Source organism: Euphorbia lathyris, chromosome 1 (genome assembly GCF_963576675.1).
Source record: "Euphorbia lathyris chromosome 1, ddEupLath1.1, whole genome shotgun sequence".
In the NCBI taxonomy this organism is placed as follows: domain Eukaryota; kingdom Viridiplantae; phylum Streptophyta; class Magnoliopsida; order Malpighiales; family Euphorbiaceae; genus Euphorbia; species Euphorbia lathyris.
The window spans coordinates 77,439,337-77,449,249 of NC_088910.1; the positions used below are offsets into that span (position 1 = coordinate 77,439,337).

At 30.3% G+C, this 9,913-nt stretch overlaps 1 protein-coding gene across 2 annotated transcripts; it reads right to left on the reverse strand.

Moving 5' to 3' along the window:
• Window positions 1-287: 287 nt before the first annotated feature.
• On the reverse strand, window positions 288-7,497 carry LOC136202674 (calcium-binding protein CML24-like). Of its 2 annotated transcripts, none has more exons than XM_065993446.1 (2): window positions 6,992-7,495; window positions 288-491 (listed from the first exon to the last, which is right to left on the reverse strand). In XM_065993446.1, the coding sequence occupies exons 1-2, from the start codon at window positions 7,444-7,446 to the stop codon at window positions 470-472; spliced, it is 477 nt and encodes a 158-aa protein (XP_065849518.1). In that variant the 5' UTR covers window positions 7,447-7,495; the 3' UTR covers window positions 288-469. The 2 variants fall into 2 exon arrangements, with proteins under 2 accessions (XP_065849518.1, XP_065849510.1); XM_065993438.1 differs by lacking the exon at window positions 288-491 and adding an exon at window positions 1,238-1,645 and having other exon boundaries at window positions 6,992-7,497.
• Window positions 7,498-9,913: the final 2,416 nt, after the last annotated feature.

A 9,913-nucleotide genomic window follows, 5' to 3' on the forward strand; every position in this document is an offset into this window, starting at 1 on the left:
AATTTTGGTCTTGGCTCATATTAGAGCATGAAAAATTTCATAGATCTTATGCTCAATGAGAGCCATGACCGTACTTCTATCAAAGCAAGATTGTCGACAAGGACGATGAAAATAGAGATTTTGGTCCCTATTGTTATAAAAATAATCATCCGGGCAATAAGGATTACTCATCCGTAGATGCTGCCATATTTCAACACAATGAGGACCATATGGATTTTCATGGGACTTCTGGACTCGCTCCACATAGCAACCATATTGATTATCATAGAATGACGCAGTTTGAACGTAAGCACAACACTTGTAGTCAATATTATGTTGATCACAATGGATAAACTTAATATAGCTATCATCATAGCATCTAAAGACAGTGTACCAATGGACCCACAATCCGGTTGCACTTATTGTAAAATTCCGATATCGATCCACCAAAATACACCGACATCCCTTGCATCTTCGTATGTTGTCCTCGTCATGGTTTGATTGCTTTGCACCTATTGATATTCAGAGGCATTCTCCGTGAATAACGGTAAGCAAAAATGATTAAACCAAATTAGTAACTGGAATTAAGCAAGAAAAATAACCAAATAAATATTGGCTAAAGCATTGGTGAAGCAAAGAATGAACACAAAGCTCAATTGAAAATACAAAAAATATGCATGTAGAAAACTGGTATTAAATTTTTTGGCTAAGCTTAAAAAAAACAGGTCCCACTAGACGTGCCAAAAATTGTTAGCGTTAGCTAATAAATTTTGGTAAGGTAAAGTGAGGCGAGAAAAACGTGATATAAGGTCTGAAAAATAAATAAATGGTGTAATAAGATGGTTTTAGGTCCTAAATGCAATTTTTGGTAGCCTAAAAAAACAAAAGGTCCCACTGGGCGTGCCGAAAATTGTTAGCAATATTTTGCGAGTAACGCTAATTTTCAACCTTGTCATATGTGGTTAGGGTGTGAGCGTGCCATAGAAGATTATTTCTCAATTAAAATGCTTAAATTTATGGAATTTGCTCGCCAAAACTTGAAATATAAACGAGGCGATTGGCGAGGGACACAAGGATTGAAAAAGTCACTCTTAGGTTTCTAGCACCGCTATAGAAACTTTGCTAGATAAATTATTGCATTTAAGCTAATATGATTAAATTAAAGTTGAGTAAAATAAAGAAAATTAAAGATGCGAAATTGATACTAGATTTGGTGAAAATTTGGCATTTTATTGATATGAATAAGTGTTTGAATACATATGTTCAAAGTAAAATAAAAATAAAATTCATTACAATTGAATTAATTCTATACTAAACATATAGATTAGTCAATTGAATAAAACAAATCAATACATAATTGAAATGTAATAACAAATAAAATTGAAATTCAACGATAAACTCAGAGCTACAATAGTTATCTCGGTTGGACATTGAATTTTGGAATCGGCATGAAGTCCTCGGAGCACCGCAGTCGGTTGGCACAAGCAGAATTGATCTAGAAAATTCCTGACTTGTAGTAGGGAAAAATGAGACAGATTTGACCTTCACTTCGGGGGAACCGTATGAATGCTTACGAATACGGAATCAAGTGAATCAAAAAGCTAAAATTGCTTCAGGACGCCAAGAACATATGCTTAGAAAATCACTGGACGAATTATGATAAAACCTGAAAACAGAATGTTTAAAACAATTTGGGGTGCAAAAATCAACTTGTAAACAGGGTTTCTAGGCACAGAATTGGGTGAATCAAAAAGCTAAATTTAATTTCAGAAAGTCAGGACCAAATTTGTACAGGGGATTCAAGGCAAAAACGGACTCTAAATAGATGAAATTGGGCTTGGAAAATAACTGGACGAATCTGGAAAAATTAATTTAGAAAGCTAATGAATTGAAAACTTGAGACTTAGGAATGCTAAATTGAATTGAAAAAACTTGAAAATAGGCTATTAGAACTTAAATTAAAGCTAAAGCAAGCTAAAAGAAAGAATTAAGACTAGGAAAAATGAAGAACAAAACGAAGAACTTAAGAACTAGGATTAAAAACTAAGCATTAAAGCTTTGAAGGGGGGGGGGGGGGGGGGGGGTTGTGTGTTGAATGAGTGATTTTTGTGTGTTTGAGAGGTCTATTTATAGTATTTTGGGTATGTTTTATTTTAAATAAATCCCTAATTTCTCTCCCATAACCCTTAATTTCAGTTTATTTAGTTGCTAGTGGGTGGTTAAGTTAGGTAGAATGAGTGGATAGTTAAGTTGGTTAGAGTAAAAATAGGGATAGCAACCAACTTAATTAACTTTTTAGGAATGGGCCTTACTTCCAAGCCTTATTTCTCCTCGGGTCAATTACATGAATATCATAATTAAGTACAAAATTACAACTAAGTCATATCACCAAACTTAATTCTTAATATGTCATTATTTTCTATATATTATGATTTTACACTATAATTTAGAAAATCTAGACCCCAATTCATAAATTATAAATCCTAGAAAATATATTATAGACTTCTAATTTATAAATTCTAATCCTTAAAATATTAAAAGTACTGATTTTACTAGTTTGATATAATACAAAATTATGACTTGATATAGTTGTAAATAGTTTTTAAAAGATGAATTTCTGTGTAATTTTCCCTTTCTCCTTCCATATGAACCCGAATTAAGCCCACGAACACATCACGGATTCCTCTGGATGTCTAGTTTCTAGAACACTCGGCCTCGTATGAAAATTCATCCGTTTGATACCTCAAATGATCCGTTGAAGTGACATTGGTATGGAAAACACGTACTCTAATTTCCGAAGATTATTTCTCCCTCCATATGGATCCAAATTAAGCCCACGAACACATCACAGATTCCTCGGGATGTCTAGTTTCTGGAATACTCGGTCTTTGGAAAGAATTCATCCGTTTGATACCTCAAATGGTCCATGGAAGTGATGTTGGTGTTGTTGGAAAGAAGGTAATATTTGATATTTTCTTTAATTTTCTTTTATATAATTTTATTATTTATAACCTTAGTCTAAAAATTAACCACAAGCTATTATTTACATAAATAAATAAATAAAATTTATTTATTGGACCAACACCCTCACAATAAATTTATGGATAAATAGAGCAAATAGTTTTATTAAAATTGATATGGTTTGTTATTTAAAACAGAAATATTAATAAAACATAAGAATTAATAAATTATTTACGGTAATATAATATAGGTAAAAACACAAGGATTAATTAAAGAAAAAAAAAAAAAAATGGTATCCGTCCGAATGGAGAAATTGAGATGAATGATTAAAGAAAGCAAAGCAAAGCATGTGAATCCCATGAATGAAATTAGTTGGGAAAACGCGCCTTCCTTCCACATTGCGTGGTCCAAACTCCAAATCTTCTACCTTCAAAACCTACCATTTCTTTTCTCTTTTTTATAAAGCTACAATGTATAATTAATAATCGGCAGTCAGGGGAGTAGGAGGAGGGTGTAAAAGAAGCTCTCCCGTACAGGACCTCAAGTTTAAGGGGGTCCAATTTTATATTATTATACAAATCTAAATAAATTATTATTATTAATTATTATGTAAAAAATTATGTGAATGTTAACTTATCCAAAAAAAATTAACGCTCTAAGAGTCTTAAGGGGCCCAATTTTTATCATTATTATACTAATTTAATTATTTTTATTATATTTATTATGTTAAAAATCAAGTTAAAAGTATTTTTATGTTTCATTTTGTAGAAACATTATTATTATATGAAAGTATTACTTTTTTTAATGAATATGGTCCAATTTTTTTCCATTTAGCACAAGGCCCCAAAAATGTTTAAGACGGCCCTGACGGCAGTGTGTTAAATTTTAACAATAATGTTCACATGACTCTAATCACCAAATCCATCCTAAGATTTTAATCAATCTTTGTCTAACGGTGAATGACCAAATTCATTTGGTCATTAGGGTACATGTGAACACTACTATATACGGAATAGATATTCACGAGATGGGGAATATTATTCCTTAAGTGAACCTAGAAATACTCATTCCTTAAATTATACTCCATCTGTTTCATATTACATGTCTTTTTAGAGAGTTGTATTAATGATATTATAAAAAAGACATTGTCGCCTTTTATTTATTGATTCTGATATTTATTTATTCTATAGTAAGTCCATTATTCTAATTAATTTTCGTAAACCCGCATTTTATAGCAGAAAAAAAATGACTTAACGTGTACTGATCATATAAAATGACATGTAATATAAAACAAAAAAAAATCTCTAAAAAGACATGTAATATGAAACGAAGGTAGTAGTTTCTAACATTCCAAAAATATATCTTTCATCTATCTATCAAGACAACAAGAGAATAAAGAAAAATGTGAAAAAAAGGAAAAAACAAGAAAAAGGTGAAAAATGCCAAAAAAAACGAAAAAAATATAAAAAACATAGAATACGGAAAAACAAAGAAAAATGCAAAAAACGGAAAACGGAAAACACATGGAAAACGCAGAATACAGGAGAAAGTAGAAAAGTGCAAAAAAAAAAAAAAGAAATAACTGAAAACATGAAAGACACAGACAACATGAAAAACAGAGAATACGAGAAAAACGCAGAATTCACGAATAACATAGAATACATGAAATCACAGAATATAAGAAAACCAGATTATACAGAAAAATGCAAAATACAGTAAAAACACAAACATGGAAAAACGTGAAAATGGAAAAAACAGAAAATACAAAAAAACCCAAAATATAGAAAAATGTGGAAAACCAGGAATATGGGAAATCGCATAATACAAGAAAAATTGCAGAATATGAGAAAACAACATAATACTAGAAAACACGGGAAAAAAATATGTGAAAAAATGCATAATAACGGAAAAACGCAAAAAATGAGAATATAGGAAACACAAAGAATATCAGAAAACACAGAACACAAGAAAAATACAAAATGCATGAAAACAGAAAAAATGCGAAAAGAGCCGAAAAACACGTAATACAGGAAAAAATACGGAAAATGGAGTACGGGGAAAACGTAGAATACATGAAAAATGCATAATATAAGAAAAAAAAAACTAAATAAATGAAAAAACGAAGAAAATAGGAAGGACTCGAAAAATAAAGAATACGAGAAAACGCATAATACAGGAAAAAGGCAAAAAACTTGAAAAAAAAATGGGACAATGCAGAATACTACCCATTGAGGATGAAGGGAACGTGCTTGTTGAGACTTTCTAGTGTGTATTTTCATTCATGTCAGCGAGGTAAAAGGTTTGCTGAATGTTTTCTATATTCTTCGTTTGTCCTCGTTTTAATATTTTTTTTGTTTTCACATTTTTCTCATTTTGATGTGTTTTTTCCGTGTTTTTGTGTTTTGTATTTTTTCTATTTTCTCGTTTTCTGTGTTTTCTCATTTTTTTCGGTTTTCCCGTATCTTCATTTTTCTCATTTGCTGCATTTTCCCATATTCTACGTTTTCTTTTATTCTGTGTTTTTCATGTGTCGTATTTTTTGTACATTTTCTTGCATTCTGCATTTTTCGTGGTTTCTTCATATTCTACATTTTTTCGTATTTTGCATTATTTTTTTGTATTTTTCTATGTTTTTCCTATTTTCTCGTTTTTCCATTTTTCGCTTTTAATAATTAATTTTTGGATAGTTGATAGTAATAATTAAATATTTGGATAGTTGATAGTAATAATTAATTTTTTAAATAAACAAGAAATTACAAACCTAGCTATTCCATTCACTCCTATTTTTATTCCTATGGAATAATTATTCTATTTCATTTTAGTCTATTCCACAAACCAAACGACATATATTAGTAACACAGTAAATATTTTAGATATATTGACAAAAAAAAAACGTTATTAACTTATATGTGATATACTTAGTTGTTAGCATTTTAATAAGTTTTTTTGTAACTGTATTAGTGACATACTAAATATTTTAGACGTAATTGATGTTTGGAAGGTCTAGTGTGAGAGTTAAATAATAGTCAAACCATTCTTTTTAAATTTTCGCAAACGTAGAGCTAAAATGGGTCTTGCTTGGAAATCTTGGGATTAAATTTAAACAATTTCATACATTATGACTAAATCTGCACTTCACCGAAAACGTTAGGGTCAAATTTGACTCTCATCCCGTTAAATTGGTTCGATCCATCGAGATAACACCTAATCACAAGTAACCACATATAATAAAAATCTTAAATACCTCCAACTATTAGGGGTGTTTGTTTCAATTTTTGGAGCAATGCTTAGGGTTTCACGTCAGGCCGCATACAATATAATAGTGTATGGTTAAATTTATGCAACAATAACTTTTAACTTTTTTTTAATAGAAACATTAGTGTTTTGAAGATTTTCATAAAAATTATTTATTTAACGTTAATAAAATTATCTTTGTTTTTTAAAGATTAACAAGAATTTACCCCGTTCAATAAATTATTATTTAAATTAATTTTATGTATTACAATTTTTATTTTTATAATTTAAACAGCAAGGGGAAACATTTAAATCAAACTAGTGTGAATATTAAAGTTACCAAGTGAATTTAATAAAATTAGAAGAAGAATTCTTATAATTATTTCACTTAAAATAAATAAATTATTGTTTAGCCATTAATATATCATAGAAAAAACAAATTTTCTCTTGGATGAAACTAATAAAGAAGATTTAGCTGAGTGGCAGGGGACTCTAACTCTAGTCGGTTTAAATTAGATGTTGAATTTTGATTCCTAATAGAGAGATGGGCCACTTAGAAAAAATCTTAACAAACTCAAACGGAGTAATTAACAAAAAAGCATAATCAAATCTCCCAATTAAGTTAAGCAATGGTTTGAATATTTGATGAAAAATATGGCAGCAAAGCAACAGCTAGGAGGATTTCATATATATGAAATCTTCAATTGTTTAATTTGAACACTAGTTGTATGTTTTTCCTACTACTACTAATTAATGGAAAAAGGATTAACATTAATTAATTAGAATTTAAAGTCCTAAAACCTTTATTTACACTAACCCGTTTGACATCATGTTCTTGAACTCGTCGAAATTGACATTGCCATCGCCATCTTGATCCACCTTACGAATCATCTTCATACAATCATTAATAGTGGATTTGAGACCAAGCATTTTCATCACTTTATGCAATTCACTCGCCGATATCAATCCATTCTTATCAATGTCATAAAGATCAAACGCGTCCTTCAATTCCTTGTTTCCTCCGGCAAATCCGCCGACCTGGATGAACTCCACGAACTCATCAAGATCAATGTATCCATCGCCGTCCTTATCAAACTCCTGCATCATGCATTGAACCTCTTCGATTGATATTTTGGTGCCGAGCTCGCCTAAACTCTCAATAACCTCTGAACTAGAGATCTTTCCGTCGCCGTTTTTGTCGAACCTGCTGAAAATCCTTCGTATTTCATCCATGGAGCCGCCCAGATTCTTAGGGCTTGTTGCTTTCGCCATCTAACTCTTCCAAAATACTCCGTTTTGTTTATTTATATATAACCCAAATCAACGCGGTTTTAAACGCGCCATACATACTTTTTTATTTGCTGCAAGACTATTTAATTCGGTACGTTTGGTTTCTTGAGCCAGCAACCCTTTTATGATTTGACACGTTTACTTCTACCCACGCTGGCCGATTTCTTTTATATTATAAAAATATTATTTCTTTTGCGCGTAGAATTAATTAGAATAGAGATGAAGATTCGTCCGAATCATGAATATCACTTCATCTAAAATTCATATAAAGACCTTTTTCTTTTCTTAATTTTCGAGGTTTAGAATTCAAAGTCCCAAAAACACTGGCTGTTAGCTAATAGCTGTTGCGGTTGCTGTTACCTATTTGCAGTTGCAGTAAGTTGTTAGCTGTTTAATTATTAGTGTTTGATAAAATTACATTGAACTGTTGCTGTTCGGATTTAAAATGTCTAAAATGGACATGTTTTAAATTAATCAACAATGAAATTATAAAAGGAAAAATGTAAAAAAATGCACATAACGTTTACAATTAGGAATAATTTTACTCTTAATGTCTAAAATTGTGCAATTTTACCCATAATGCTGGCAGCTAAGAGCAATTTTACTCCTAACATTGGCAAGTTGGGTCGATTTCAGATATTATTACAAAACATAGATATTTTATTTCTTATCATACACCAATTGCACATACCAATGGTTCTAAAAAAGAGATTTCATATTTTTTTTATGATTTAATAATAAAATTGATAATTAATATTTATAAATTGGGTTAAGGTGCAAAAATACCCCTAACGTTTTGGGTCAGGAGCAATTTTACCCCTAACGTCTAAAATGGTGCAATTTTGCCCCTAACGTTTGTAGCCAAGAGCAATTTTACCCCTAACGTTGGTAATTTGGGTCAATTTCAGATATTATTATAAAACACATATATTTTTATTCATTATTTTGCACCAATTTCATATCAATTCATCCTAAAAAAAGAATTTCATGTTTTTTTATAATTTAATAATAGAATTGGAGATTAATATTTACAAATTCGGTGAATTTTTTGAATTTTTTTTTTATCTAATTCATACAAAAGACAATATATTTTTTTATTTTTTTCACATCCCAGCATATGTTTATGATTTGTTACTGATAAAATGACGCATATATGAAGTGTAGATGATAAGATTCATGACCGAGAAGACAGTTTGATGAATTATTTCTGAAATTGATCCAATTTATCAACGTTAGGGGTAAAATTGCTCTTGGCTACAAACGTTAAGGGTAAAATTGCACCATTTTAGACGTTAGGGGTAAAATTGCTCCAGACCCAAAACGTTAGGGGTATTTTTGCACCTTAACCCTTATAAATTCGATGAAATATTGAAATTTTTTTAGTCCAACTCGTATAAAAGACAATATATATTTTTTTATTTTTTTTCAAAAATTCACGTCTAATCATATGTTTGTGATCTGTTACTAACGATAATAAAATCGTGCACATATGAAGTGTAGATGATAATATTCATGACCAAGAAGACAGTTTGCCTGCCAAAATTAGGGGTATAATTGCACCATTTTAGACTTTAAGGGTAAAATTGCTCCTAGCTATAAATGTTGGGGGTATTTTTGCACATTATCCTATTATAAAATAAAAAATATGTTACACAAATTAATAAAAATAATATATATAAAAAATAAAAAATTTATTGAACACAACAAAACCTTTTTTTTCCCGATAATTATGTTGTAGAAATATAAATAATGTTAAAGAATAAACATATTTTGTCGAAATAAGAAGGATAATTCTATCAATAACAACTAACTACAAACAGCTGTTTATTAAAAGCTCCAAATAGGAGCTTTTCGTGAAACGCTCCAAAACGCTGCAGATTCCAGACAAAATGCTAAACGATGCGGTTATTTAAACCTAACCAAACGGTATATTTCCTGCGGTTTGGAGTGAAACGCTAAACGCTCCTCCGAAAAGCTGAAACAAACACCCTCTATAATTAGCTTTTTAACACTTTGGAATTTGTTTTTATTAAATCCAAAAACAAAAATTCATTGACGACATGTTTGATTTAAACGTTGTTTGTTGTTGCTGTAAACTGTTTGTTATTAGCTTTTTATTATTAGATGTTTAATTATTAATCTTTTATAAAATTATGTTGAATTGTTTTTATTAGTATGTCAAATGTCTAATTTGAGAATGCTTTAAATTAATTAATAAATGACATCATGCATGTGACATCGTCAAAGTCCTCTACACTATTATAACACGCGTTATAAAAACAAGCATTCAGGACCTTTAGAAGTATTTATTCCCCTATAAGGTAATGTTCGAGAATAACTATAACTCCACGAATGGATTATGGAGTGTGATGATTTGACTCAGTTTCTAACACGATCCATACAGATAGGATGCCTGGAATGGGTCCGGGCAGGCGTTGGATATCACATA